A 15381-nucleotide genomic window follows, 5' to 3' on the forward strand; every position below is an offset into this window, starting at 1 on the left:
TTCTGTATTCTGTTCTGCAGCAGTGAATTCCACCATTCTGTCTTCCAGGTCAGTTATCCTTTATTCTTCCTCAGTTATTCTGCTATTGATTCCTTCTAGTGTAGTTTTCATTTCAGTTATTGTATTGTTCATCTCTGTTTGTTTGTTCTTTAATTCTTCTAGGTCTTTGTTAAACATTTCTTGCATCTTCTCAATATTTGCCTCCATTCTTTTTCCAAGGTCCTGGATCATCTTCACTATCATTATTCTGAATTCTTTTTCTGGAAAGTTGCCTATCTCCACTTCATTTAGTTGTTTTTCTGGGGTTTTATCTTGTTCCTTCATCTGGTACAGAGCCCTCTGCCTTTTCATCTTGCCTATCTTTCTGTGAATGTGGTTTTTGTTCCACAGGCTGCAGGATTGTTGTTCTTCTTGCCTTTGTCGTGTGCCCTCTGGCGGATGAGGCTATCTAAGAGGCTTGTACAAGTTTCCTGATGCGAGGGACTGGTGATGGGTAGAGCTGACTGTTGCTCTGGTCAGCAGAGCTGAGTAAAACTTTAATCCGCTTGACTGGTGATGGCTGGGGCCGGGTTCCCTCCCTGTTGGTTGTTTGGCTTGAGGCAACCCAACACTGGAGCCTACCTAGGCTCTTTGGTGGGGCTAATGGCAGACTCTGGGAGGGCTCACACTCAGAACTTCTGCTGCTAGTGTCCTTGTTCCCACAGTGAGCTACAGCCACCCCCCGCCTCTGCTGGAGACGCTCCAACCCTAGCAGGTTGGTCTGGTTCAGTCTCCTATGGGGTCACTGCTGCTTCCCCTGGGTCCCGATGTGCACACTACTTTGTGTGTGCCCTCCAAGAGTGGAGTCTCTGTTTCCCCCAGTCCTGTCGAAGTCCTGCAATCAAATCTCACTGGACTTCAAAGTCTGATTCTCTAGGAATTCCTCCTTCCGTTGCCGGACTCCCAGTTGGGAAGCCTGACATGGGGCTCAGAACCTTCACTCCAGTGGGTGGACTTCTGTGGTATAGTGTTCTCCAGTCTGTGAGTCACCCACCCAGCAGTTATGGGATTTGATTTTATTGTGATTGTGCCCCTCGTACCATCTCATTGTGGCTTCTCTTTTGTCTTTGGATGTAGGGTATCTTTTTTGGTGAGTTCCAGTGTCTTCCCATCAATGACTGTCCATCAGCTAGTTTTGATTCTGGTGTTCTCACGAGAGGGAGTGAGAGCACATCCCTCTACTCCGCCATCTTGGTTCAGGGCCGATCTTTATTTCAATTCTACTGGAGAACTACTTAACTCCCTCTGTTTTCATGAGTAGTTTTGTTAGGGAACCACTGACTGAAACTGCCCACACTGGATAGGCACGATAACCACTTGCATGACTTATTGTACAATAGGAGATCCTGGTAAGGAACATGGAACTAACAAAGTACCACCAATTGGAAGAATCTGAGAAAGGTCAAAAGGAGAGAGGAGATGCCAGTCCATATGTCCTACCAACCTCCCAGAATCATTCTTGCTGGAATCCATCTTGGCTGAGAGATGTGCACGCCACCAGGAAGAACCATGAGTCAGAATGATTGGCTAGAGACAACCTGGAAACTACCACATCACCATAAAACCTGAGACTGTGAGCCACGTGGCAGAGTACTCCTCCTGGGTTCCCTCTGCTGCTCTCCACCCAGGTGCCTCTTCCCACTAAAGTCTCTTGCTTTGTCAGCACGTGTGTCTCCTTGGACAATACATTTCTGAGTGTTAGATAAGAGCCCACTCTCGGCCCTGGAAGGGGTGTCCCTTCCTGCAACAGTTGCCGTCCTTTGTTATGTATACCTAAAAAAATCAGCAGACTGGGGGCACTCTCCAGTCATTGTGTTAATCAAAATTCCCTTCTCAAATTTCCAAATGCCCCTGTAGAGATGGACATTTGTCTCCAACTGAATACGTCTTCTTAAATAAAAGTGACTGTAATCTATAGAGGCCAGCAAATGGTACTGAGGTTTCTGGGCTAGGAGAGCTTTGAAAGTATTTAAAATCTTTGACATGGTATCCCCATTAGTCCATCCTACTAGTCCAAAAAATGAAAGTCCTCTTGCTGAGTGAAATCACTTGGTTTCTCTAAAATTTCCATTAGAAATAAGCTGGCCCAAGAGAATGACAAAGACAAATTTTTATTATTTATTTATTTATTTGATGGGAAACGGGAAGATATTTTAATGCGGGAAAAAGGAATAAGTGAAGAGACTGCCTGTAAACATTTATCTAGCATAGCATCTAGCACATCCAGAAGTCAACAACGTTTTCTGAGTAGAGTACAGAAGTCCCTGTACTCATGGTAATGGACAATCAATGGGGGGCAATGCATGGCTATCCAGATATGTATGGTTATTTATTTATTTATTTTATCACGATCACTATGAGTTGTAGAGACATGACCTTTTTACTATATAAACATCTGGCAAATCAAAGACAAATCAAATCAACTTACGCTTTGTAAACTAACCATTTTAAAGATAATCATTGCTTGAAAGAATCCCTCAATTACATTTTGATGTTTGTAGATATGCAATCAAATTGTAACTTATGAAGAGAAAAGAAAGCCTTACCAAATAATTGATGACATAAAATCGGTCATATTCTCTGTTCTTAGGATTGATCCTACGATGCTGTTTTTTCCTCATGTGATCTTTAAGTGTATTTTTGTCCCTGAAGGTCTTTTCACAGTACAAGCACTGCAAGCTACAAGAAAGACACAAATGCTGAGATTAAATAAGTCTCTGAAATAGTTGTTGCATAGCCCTTTATTATTATTATTATTGGGTCTTATAATTTATTCATTTTAGGACTCACAGAATCTTCAAATGGCATATGATACCCTTCTGGAATCCCTTTCATTTTATTCATTTGGCTTTAGACGATGCATGCTGTGGTTTATTTTGTAGTCGGCTAACTTGGCCAACTTGGCTATTTAGTTAAAACTGTGATATAGATAGCAATTATCCAAAAATGATTTTGGTGCTTTACTAATCGAATTACCTATTCTAAAAATGAAAATGTAGGTATGTTCTTCAAATAAATATATGATAACTAGCTTTGGTTGCCTCCATTGAGTATAACAATTAGTCCATGGTTTGATATATCCTGTGACCTAATTTGCAGGTCTGATTCCTAGCGCCAGCTGTGGGACGTGGTCAAGTTACTTGACGCCTCTGATATCGCTCATTTTCTGCTAACCTGATGATAAAACATACATTTTAGAGAATTTTTACGATAATGTATACATATATGTGCACATAAATTCATAATCATGATAACAATTCACACAAAATATAAATGTATGTATACATGTTTAATTTATTGATATATATACGAATAAAATACCTAGCACATTCATAGCATACAGTAAGTGCTATTTTTACTATCTTATCATTCGCATGTATCTTCTGCTAGAATATTTCCACTGACTGGGAATTCATTACCTAATGAGGCAGTAATGACCAGTTTTGAACAGATTACTAACAAAATGTCTTTCTCATACTAAGCTTGACAGTTGATACTGCCTGGATTACCCAACAGCCATTAGAGTTCTACTTTCTGGAGTAACACAGAATAAGTATACATGAAAACTTATTCAAAAACCAAAACTCTGATGTTTTGGTTTGTTTGGCCTCACTGTGTGTTGGGCACTGAACTTGGGTTCGACAACAAAATGACTGAAATCAGTTGTTGTTTCTATTCTGAATTCTTTTTCATCTTTACTAAACACCCTTTCAATTATTTCTTATGCCACAGAAGTAACTATATTCTTTTATAGTAAACAATTTATGGGCAATAAGTTGATTAGGGATATCATTACTGCTAATCTTGCTAGAAAGCACACCTGGTATTATTTTATAAATGAATGGTCATTCAATAAAAGAGTAAAGAGACTTGTTTTAATGTACTGTTGATACCAGAATTTGAATTCAGAACTTTTTATAATGGGTATTTCTTTCTCAATGTTATTGCTCCAAATGTTGTGGTCTGAGATACCACATTCATTAGTATTATATTAAATGAATAAAACTAGGTTTTGAGAGTAAAATCTTGGGCCCTTTCCTAGAAAGAAAAGAGGATAGATTTTTGAAAGCCATTTTGGTGATGTAGAGAATTTCCTTCCCTATTTCTACAAGCTAAACTCTAGATACTCACGGTTGCCAGAATATGACCTTGAGAAAAGTGGAGTGTTATGATATATAAATGTGAATAAATACTAAAAGGTAAAAGAATGCAATTAGTATGTTATGTTTCACATAAAACTGAATAACATCTAGCAATGTGACAATATATTTACTTTACTAAATGTGTAGAAAAATTATAGAGAAAAGTAAAGAAATTATGAATCTGAAATGAAGAATAGTGGTTTCTGGGGGAGATACTAATGAGGAAGGGCACACAGCGAGATTCAAAGGAAATAATAACATTCTCTTTCTTAGGCTGGTTAAGTGTATTTTTCATATCCTATATAATAACATACCTTATAATGGCATATACATTGTTTGGTATATATGACATTTATATTTTAAAACTACTAAAAGGCAATATGATCTACAAAAAATAAGGATTGTCATACAAAATGTGAACTCCTCCAACACGAGAAATGAGAAAATTCCATTTCTTGAGTTACTTCTGACTATTAAATTAATTTTTAAAAATTCAAAACAGAATCCAAGATTGAGACAGCTTCAGGTCGTGTTTCATAAAAAAGTACTTACTTGTCAAGCTTTTTCTGTAATGTACACAGAAATTCATTGCAGTTTACAATGTTGTCTGGCAACCCAATGTTGAAAGTGTGTTCTCTGGCCATATGGTTCAAAAGGACAGATCTAGGAAGAAATTTGAGCAATTTGCATTATTTACAACTTATCTAGGAACAAATCAGGTCATGAGTAGTGTTTGTATAATGATAACAACACTAATTAGAAGTACAAGCAAAGGTTAATAAACACTGAAACACACATTTGGGCTATGAAAGAGTGACATGTTATAAAAAAAAGTATGCACATAAGCACTATCATATGAAAAGAAAGTCAACAGAAACTGTTGCTGAGGAAGCCCAAATATTGGACTTGTCAGACAAAGACTTTAAATCAGACAATAAGAATATGTGTAAAGAATTAAGGAAAACCATGTCTAAAGAATCAAAAAAAGGTATGAGAATAATATCTTATAAAAAAGAGGATACTAATAAAAAAACAGAAATTAAAAAAAAACATACAAATCTGGAGATGAAATGTACAGTAACTGAAATGAAAAATTCACTAGAAGGTCTCAAAAGAAAAACTGAACTGGCAGAACAAAGAACCAATGAACTTGAGGATAAATTTAGATTTTCTAGTCTGTGGAACAGAAGAAAAAAGAATGAAGAAAAATAAATTGAGCCTCAGACACCATCCCATCTACCAACATCTGTATAATAGGATTCCCAAAAGGCAAAGAAAGATAGGGGAAGAAAGAATATTTGAAGAAATAATGGCCAAAAACTTCCCAAATTTGATGGAAAACATTAATCCAAACAGAAGAAGCCCAATAAACTTCAAGTATAATAAATCAGAGAGACCCATACCAAGAAAAAATATGAAGATGAAATCAAGACAGGTCCCAGATAACAAAACCTGAGAAAATTCACTGCTAACAGACCTGCCCAACAAGAAACTAAAAGAAGTCCTTTGGGCTAAAATGAAAGGATGCTAGATAGTAACTCAAACATACATAAAGAAGTAAAAAGCTCCAGTAAATGTAATTACACAGTCAAATATAAAAGGCAGTATTAAATGAATTATTGTTTACAAATCTTTTCTTCCCATATCTGATGTAAAAATAACTGCATGAAGTAACGATTTTAAAGACATGTTAATGAGCTTATAATGTATAAAGATGTAGTTTGTATGAATAGCACAAAGGAGTGGGGAAAGAGCTAGCTACGTTGGAGCAAAGTTTTTGTATACTGTTGAAATTACGTTGGTATTAATCTGAACTCAATTGTTTTAAGTTAAAATGTTAGGGGCTTCCCTGGTGGCACAGTGGTTGGGAGTCCGCCTGCCAATGCAGGGGACATGGGTTTGGGCCCTGGTCTGGGAGAATCCCACATGCCATGGAGCAGCTAGGTCCGTGAGCCACAACTGCTGAGCCTGCGTTCTAGAGCTTGCGAGCCACAACTACTGAGCCCTTGTGCCACAGCTACTGAGGCTGCATGCCTAGAGCCCGTGCTCCACAACAAGAGGCCACCGCAATAAGAGGCCTGCATACCACAATGAAGAGTAGCCCCTGCTCGCTGCAACTAGAGAAAGCCCATGCGCAGCAACGAAGGCCCAGTGCAGCCAAAAATAAATAAATTTATAAAAAAATAAATAAAATGTTAATTGTAATCTCCAGTGAATTGTAGTGGATAGTGAATGGGCCACTAACAAAATAACTCAAAAAATATAGTAAAAGAAACAAAGGAATAAAAATGGTACACTAGAAAATATCTATTTAACAAAAAAGAAGGCAGTAATGGAGGGAGAAATAAAAAAAAGAAACTTAAAACATAAAACAAACAGCAAACTGGTCTAAGTAATCCCATCTCATCAGTAATTACATTAAACATAAATTAGACACTCCAACCAAAAAGCAGAGATTAGCAGAATGGATTAAAAAACATGATCCAACTATATGCTGTTTACAGGAGACACATTTTAGATTAAGATTGAAAGAAATAGCTTCATATATTCCAGAGTCAAAAGTGTATAGGAGAGGGGAGATAGATGTAGGATAGCAAGAAAGTACTTATTCTTCTATCCTTATCATTAACCCATGTCCTTTGTCTTTCTATTCTTTTTATGTCCCTAGGCTGGGAGGACACAAATATAATCCCTAAGTATTGCTAATAACGTACATAGCTGGAATCAGGTTATATCTTTAATCTTTTATTATAAACTGACCTTTTCATAAACAAGAACTGCAGAAGGGGACATTTTATAAAAATGAGATGCTGCTTATCTTTGTCATTGGTTAATTTCTTAAAAATTTCGTTTATTAGAGAACAATGACATAGTCAATCAAAACTACTGAGGAGTTCACTTAATTCCCATGTCACCCCAGTCAACAGAGAATACAGATACAGGTAGAAAATAACAGGAAGATTATATTAGGAATTATAGGAGCACCAATATTCAGTAAGTTGAAATACCAATATTATCATAATTTCATATCATATGGACATATACTTCAAATCACATCAGTCCCTACATTTATCATAAAAACTTAAGCTTTATATAAATATAAAATATTTTTATAAAATAAACTTTATATAAATATAAAAATATTTATAGCTTTTTAATACTAGAGATTCCTAATAATAATCACACGTCTCCTCACTAGGTTAATAATAGTTTTAACATAAAATCAGAAACAATATGCTAAAAAGAAGTAGCAATGCTTGGTAAACTTTTTGATAGTGAGGTGGTCCTCACTGCCATCCTCATAAAGCCCTTTGAAACTGACAGGGTTAGAGGATAATTAGTGACCTTGGCACAGATTTTTCTCCATGCTAACTGATTCTATATGAGAATCAAATCTTCATCACTGGTGTTTTCAACATTGATGCTTCATCCAAACCCTTTCCTAAATTCAAACAAATAGCTACCCTCTCCTCTTCAATGTTTTTCAGACAACGATGTCAGTTTGTGCTAGGCTTTTCTTTTTTTTTAGAAACTAAAGACTGCTTTCATTCAAGTGGGTGGGAGAATGATATTTTTCTGATTGTCCATTGTATGCTGTCACTGAAACTATTCCCATTTCCTAGAGGTTACAACTTCATGACTTATATTTAAGTGAATGTACATTTGTAAATATTACTGTTGCATAAAAAGAAATTTGTCTGATCTTTGTCCCTGGTTCCAGGCACTGAGCTTCAAAAATCCTTGGAATTTCTCTATGATCAGATTACCTTTGCTAATAAAGTGACTTGTGGTAGGCCCCTAGAAAGCTTCAGGATGGGGATTGGTTACCAGAAAGACTAACAATGTGATCAAAGGGTTGGGACTTAGAGCCACCCTGACCTCCAGAAAGGAGAGAGGGGCCGGAGATTAAGTTCAATAATTAAATCAATCATGCTTACATAATGAAGCATGTAAAAATTCTGGATACCAAAACTCAGTGAAGATTCTTGGTTGGTAAATACACTGATGTGCCAGGAAGATGATATATCCTGATTCTTTAAGGAGAAGGCATAGAAGCTCTGTGTTCAAGACCCATCCAGACCCTGCTCTGTGTCTCTTCATTTAACTGTTCCTCATCTGTATCCTTTATGATAAACACTTTCCTGAGTTTTGTGAGCCATTCTAGTGAATTAATGAACCTATGCAAATTATTGGTGGGTAGCCATGAATTCGTAGCCAGTTGGTCAAAAGTGCAGGTGTCCTGGGGAACCCCTAAACTTGTGGCTGGTGTCTGAAGTGTGGGCAGGCTTGTTGGGGATGATGCCCTTAAACCTGTAGAGTCTGATGCGAACTCTGGGTGGTTAGCATTAGAACTGAATTACAGTACACCAGTTGGTTTTGGGCCAGTTGGGGTTGGTGACAGAATTACCAATTCCCCATTTTTTCCCCCTTAGATCTTTATCATTTTTAATGTTCAAAAGTGAAACACCAAAAACTGCTAAAGGATTTTTTTTTGTCCACTTGGCTCAGCATTTGGGATCTTAGATCCCCAGCCAGGGATCACACCTGTGGCCCCTGCAGCAGAAGCACAGAGCCTTAACCACTGGACTGCCAGGGAAGTCCCAGCCAAAGGTTTAGCGTTAACAGGTTTATACAGAAGGGCATGTCTGTTGTAGTTTGCTGCACGTGGTCTTGCCTGTCGGACAATTTAAAAAGCCCTACAACATTAAACACAATTCTATTTCTGGCATCTAAAAAATTTATCCCCCTACTCTGCTTAGAGCAACTACATTCCATCTTTGATGTCTGGTGGATTAAAAAAAAATTACTGTGGATATATGAAAGGGTTCTGAGCCAATCCATAGAACTTAGTCTATATAGCCATTGTGGATGTTTTGGTAAGTCTTCAGATGAAAAACAGTAAAATTTAAAGACATACATAATTGCTACCTGTTTCCGAGGAATTCCTCATTGCAAAACATACAACTGCCTTGAAAACTGTTATCATTTCGCTCTTGTTGCTGTTGTTCCAGAATTTCTTTCTGTAAAATAGAAACACAGATATATGATATTATCTTTAATAAATCCATAGTTAGCTAATGAAAAATGTCATAGTCTGGATGGGAGGAAATTGGGGTAGAAGCATAAAAGGAAGTATGTGAACACTGATGATATTTTGAATTTCTCCATTCCTGTCCTTGTACCTAAACTCCAAGTCTATACTGTTAACTGCCAGACAACATACCATTAGGATAGCTATGTAGGAAACTTGAAGTCAATAGGGTCTCACCATCCTTCACTACTCTGTCCTTCCTCTGTCTTTATTAATCATCTCCCAACCTCACTCTCTTCCAAAAGCAAAAATGTGCTCCTTTCTGTAAGTCTCAGTTTAGTTTGTAATCAAGTTCTGATCAGTTTTTCACTTGGACTTTCATATTACTTCTCTCCACCATTCCCAATGCCATCACCCTGAATCCAGTCTTTAATCAGTCATTATGAGATTACTATAAGTAAGTCTCTTAGAGGGTCTGCCTTATTTCAATCCTTTTTTTCTATCATATCCATCCTCTCTTTCGTTGCTAGAAAAACTTCTTAAAATTATTTTCATGTACAATTATCCTGTTACTCTCCAACTCTAATAATTTAAAATTTACATTGGTAACACCCTATTCTAATCATGGTGGTTCTTCTACACATTGTTTTTCCATGAGGTAATTTTATTTCTCTTTGCTTTTTCACTCTTATAAATATTAACTGTTCTTTAAGGTCCAACTTGATCCCCATTTCTGCCATGTAGTCATTTCTGGACTACAATAGTTAAGAGCTCAGACTCTGAAACATCAAATAGAACTAGATTTGAATCTGGCTCTCACCTGTACTCAATATTTTATTTAACATCTTTAATACTCAATTTTCTCAATTTTAAGATGAAAATGAAAATATTACCTCATAGCATTGTTTATAGGATTAAATCAGAAATTTATGTACAGAATTCAAATTGTGCATGTGTATGGTCAAGCCACTCAAGATGGCTGTTCTCTTGCTCTCTGTACATCCCCTGACCAACCAGTGCCTGCTTCACCTATACCCTATGCACATGACTGACCTTCTTGTGTACTTGCCCCAGGCCCCAGCTAGTGATTGTTCTCATCAAAGGGGCGCTGAGGTGTGTGCCTCTCTACTGGTTTCCCTGGTAACTAATGAGCTCACCTGATGTCAATTCCCCAATAACTGGTAACTTGCTTTACCGTCATCTCTTTTGCTTGCTTTTATCTTCTAAATGGATATGAAAACTCTTTGAAATTAAAAGAAAGTCTTTATGCTGTTCTTATTTTACACCTGCATATGACTCTCCAGCTATTCTTATAACATGAAGCTCAAAACACGAACTTCATAAACTTTATTGCTGATTCTGTAAATATCTGTAGGACAGCATAAAAAATGAGCTTGTATCTAGAAGCTTAACAAATTCCATGTGGCATTTCTGGAAATGTATCACCAAACATTTAGAATTATTAATCCACTGAAGAAAAAAATTAAGAAGCTGCCAGGATAAAAATCAATTCAATCAACTTCTGGTTTCAGCCATAATGAAATAATGGATATAACACTTCTCCTCCCCTTGTAAACTACTGTAAAACAAATTGCTTCATATATCTTACCTTTTTTCAGAAAATGTATAATAGGGACTTCGCTGGTGGCTCAGTGGTTAAGAATCCGCCTGTCAGTGCAGGGGACAAAGGTTCGAGCCCTGGTCCAGGAAGATCCCACATGCCGTGGATCAGCTAAGCCCGTGCGCCACAACTACTGAGCCTGCGCTCTAGAACCCGCGAGTGACAACTACTGAGCCTACCTGCCACAACTACTGAAGCCTGTGTGCCTGAAGTCTGTGCTCCGCAACAAGAGAATGCACCACAGTGAGAAGCCCACACACGACGAAGAGTAGACCCCGCTCACCGCAACTAGAGAAAGCCCACGCGTAGCAACGAAGACCCAACACAGCCTCCCCCCTCCACCACACAAAAAGAAAATGGACAATAGCACATGGCTGTGATTGATGAGTAAAAAAAAATAATACACTGCCAGTTTTCTGTTGGGTAGTGTTTTCCAAATTGCAACATAGGGAAGTTAAACCCAAATGAAGGTTATGTATCTACCTCACTTGGTGTAGAAGGAAAAAAGGACTGGCATTCAGGATACAAAAGCAAGGGGAATTTGTGGGACAAGGTACTAGAAAGAAGAGAGCTGCAGAGGAGGAGCTCAAGAAACCTGGACTGGGATTCTTTTTACCTTGGTCCAAATACTGAGCTGTACATGTATAGGGCAGAATCTGTGAGACTTTACAAAGGAGTTGCCAGGGTCTGTGAAGATTCTGGAAATTACAGCACTGGAATATGTTGGAGCTTTGACATACAGAATGGAGACACCTTGCTCAACACTTCAGGCACACAGCAAATATAAAAGAACACTGTTTACTTCATGAAGTTTAGGGCTTTATGCTGGCAGCAAGTGGATAGATAAAAGCAAAAGAAATAAAGGGAGTAAGGTTGATGTATCAGACAATTTTAATTATTGCTTTTTTTTTTTTTGCAGTACGTGGGCCTCTCACTGTTGTGGCCTCTCCCGTTGTGGAGCACAGGCTCCGGATGCGCAGGCTCAGCGGCCATGGCTCACGGGCCTAGCCGCTCCGCGGCATGCGGGATCTTCCCGGACCGGGGCATGAACCTGTGTCCCCTGCATCGGCGGGCGGACTCTCAACCACTGCGCCACCAGGGAATTATTGCTTTTTAAGTGAATCTTACATAAAAACTGAAAGTGACAGTAAAAGTCAAATTAAAGGAAAACCGAACTTTTACAAACGTATAGTTCGACTAAAAAAGAAAACACGCTTCAGAGCCCTATATTTACAACTTTGGTAGCAGCAAAACCAAAAACCCAATAAAGCTCTTGATAAAGATCACTATAAACATCCCACAGTAAGGCTGAGCAATACTTTCTCTGTCTGCTCCTGTTTTCAGCCTACAAGACCTGTTAATGCTTATTAAAAATCATCATCTCATATTTCTCAGGCTGGTGATGATATAACCCAAAGTTGGCTAAAGAAAAATCTTATTCAACTTAATATTTCCTTGGTTTTGACTCAGCACAAATATAACAGATTTGTGAGTCTAAACCAGAGTGATACTGAGCCATCTACAGTTTTCTTTGGCCAAATTTAAGTTTTATCAGTTGACCCTGAATTGCACAACCTGAGTGTAGACACCTGAAGTTGTGTACAAATTGATTCTTCTTAGGAGAGTCTAATTTACATTTTGGTGAATTAGAAGGAGCATGGAGTAGACAGGGCACTAAAGCAAGAAGACACTTTTTTTAAAAAAAAATTAATTTATTTTTGGCTGTGTGCGGGCTTTCTCTAGTTGCAGCGAGCAGGGGCTACTCTTCGTTGTGGTGCGTGGGCTTCTCATTGCGGTGGCTTCTCTTGTTACGGAGCACAGGCTCTAGGCGTGAAGCCTTCAGTAGCTGTGGCACGTGGGCTCATAGAGCGCAGGTTCACTAGTTGTGGCTCATGGGCTTAGTTGCTCCGTGGCATGTGGGATCTTCCTGGACCAGGGCTCGAACCTGTGTCCCCTGCATTGGCAGGCGGATTTCTAACCACCGCGCCACCAGGGAAGTCCCCAAGAAGCCACTTTTTAATGGCAAGTAACTAAAACCACGCTGTTCTTTTGTTCGCATTCTGGAGGTTGTCTCATATGGTGATGAGGTGGCACTGTGAATTCTCTGCTAGTTTATCTGCACTACCTAGAGACAAGGGCTCTAGAGTACCTGTGTCGTCCCTAATCTGGCAGGTTCCATACAACTCCTTTCATTTTTATCTAAGTTCATTCTTTCACGATCTGCCTTCTGTTCACTGCACAAACTCTTTTTAAACTCTTTCCCAGACCTTCTGCCAAGGGGAGCTACTTAAACCATTTGTTGTTTCACCTCTGCTTTCTGTTTATTTCATTTGCATAAGACTTTTCTCATTTTAATAACATCAATGTAAGAAAGAGTTCTATAATTGGGAAAAATGGACATGGCCACCAGGCAGTTCAGCTTTGGATTCTCTGCTGCAACTGTTCAGCTCCAACTTGTATTCTTGCCATATTTGACTCTTGTCGTTGCAATAACATGAATACTCTACCTATTCCTTCTTGGCTATTTTCCTGTCTCCCCATTAACATATTCTATTTCTACTAACCACATCTAACCTCTCCAGTAAGATTTCCTTCTGACCAATGCTGCTCAGTACTGGCATTTTAGAATTTGAGAACTGAAAGGGACCTCATGAAACTACGGACTAACTCCCTACAAAGAGATGTTAGGGTGACCTGTTTAAAGCTACAAAGCTACTTGGTGCCATATCCGGATACCACATTTGCTTTTTTTTCCTCAGAACGTACCCACTGTAGCATATCTAGACACATAGCATATAACAATAACCTTTCTATTTAGTGAACAAACAAGTTCAGAATCCAGGGGATAGATATCTGGAAAGGTAGGGCAACATAAAAATTTTTCTTACAAAATATCCACGCAAAAACTTCATTTAGATGTCTTAGATGGATTACTTCTCAGCATTTGAGGCTTTAGAACACAGTAAAATAACAGGAGAGATAATATATACAAATGTGATCATGCCTTATTTTTGACAATTATAAAAAGAGGTATACTGGCTAAGTTGATTTTCTTGATCGTAGAAATTTTAATTTGGTATTTAAAGGGTTAATAGTTTTACACAAAATGGTTTCCAAGACACCTCTCATGTTTTCCCTACTTTCAAAACTTGAGATATGATTTAACCTTTTCTGTATGATGTAGGGTCCTTGCTATGAACAATTACTACTATATTGTGCTATAACGTATCAATTTACTTTCAGGATCTCTTTGTCCCTACAAATGACTCTAAACTGTTGTGCTCTTCTGGTTGGCCTTCCTTCTCACTCTTTTATGGTCATCGCTGTCAGTGAGTCTACTTCTGCACCCACCAACTGGCTCTGCCATCTACACCTCCTTTTCATTTGCTATCCTCTGCATAGACCTCCTGTTTTTCTCCTTAAACTAGAACAAGATTATAGGAATTCCTAAAATCCAGCTAAAGAAAAATAGATAATCAAATTCTACGGATAAAATTAAGTCAAATTTGTTTGGTATCTGAGAAAGAGGAGCTCCCAGTATTTGGATGGGCTTTGTGGAAGTTATTTTTACCTCATAGGGATGCTTTTTCTCTGATTTCTGTCCTCTGTGCTATTTGGATCTACTGAGGTTACCAGATACCAGATGGACAGATTTATAGGAAAGACTTTCCCTGTACACACACATTTAAAAAGTATGTTTATCCAAAGCATGTCCAGAGAGATGGAAGTCAAAATCTGATTGTAAATGGACCTTAAAAAAAAAACCCTAGTATATAAATATGTAATGACTATATCTGAAAGTGAAACAATTAGAACTGGTACTTAAAGTAACATGAAATAGCTCCCTGTTTTCTACTGAATAAAATCCACAATCTTTAGAATGGCATTCACATTGCTTTGTACCTGATTCTATTCTAGGTTTCTAAAAGCCTTCTCTTGCATTGCTTCTCCATATAAACTCTGTTACAGGGAAAAACAAGAACATCTGCTATAATCTGTGTATTACTCTTCTCAATAGCAGTTCTCAATTACTTATTGTGATTCCTCAGGCCACTCAATGGTCTGGAGTAACTGTTCTCTCTTTTTTTCACCCACCTTTGCCAACTGGAGTTCTCTTCCCTAATCCTTCAGAGCTCAGTTCAAACACTACATCTCTGTGGTGAGTGGGAACAACAACTGATGGGGACTCAGGAGATGTGTATTCTTGTCCTGGTTTTGTGACTAACTAGCTCTAAATGTGGCCTTAAGCATGCCACTTCTCTAGGACTTAGGTTCTGGTGATCTCTAAATTGCTTCTGAAACATTCTACAAATCATAAAGTGGACTGACCCTGACCACTTCTGTGCTAGAAGTATCTTCTTTTGCCACCACAGTATGTAGTGTTCCATAGACATCTACATTGCTTGGTCTTCAAGAAAACTATGTCCCAACCATCTCTACTAAGAGAACATGGAGCTTCTTTATGTCACATGTACACAATTTATTAGAGTAGACTCTTAATAATACATGATAACTACATTTACACCCCCAGTGCAACAACATACACA

General features: G+C 38.2%; 1 protein-coding gene across 2 annotated transcripts in view; it reads right to left on the reverse strand.

The window, feature by feature from the left end:
• ZNF277 (zinc finger protein 277) overlaps window positions 1-15381 on the reverse strand; it is a 111956-nt gene that overhangs the window by 15344 nt on the left and 81231 nt on the right. For both annotated transcript variants that reach the window (XM_082662196.1, XM_082662195.1), the window contains exons 5-7: window positions 9111-9202; window positions 4734-4844; window positions 2586-2718 (exon numbers count right to left, since the gene is read on the reverse strand). In XM_082662196.1, the coding sequence (XP_082518322.1) occupies window positions 2586-2718; window positions 4734-4844; window positions 9111-9202 (336 nt within the window). The remainder of the gene's footprint in view (window positions 1-2585; window positions 2719-4733; window positions 4845-9110; window positions 9203-15381) is intronic.

Source organism: Grampus griseus (assembly GCF_964374135.1).
Source record: "Grampus griseus genome assembly, chromosome: 9".
Taxonomy (NCBI): domain Eukaryota; kingdom Metazoa; phylum Chordata; class Mammalia; order Artiodactyla; family Delphinidae; genus Grampus; species Grampus griseus.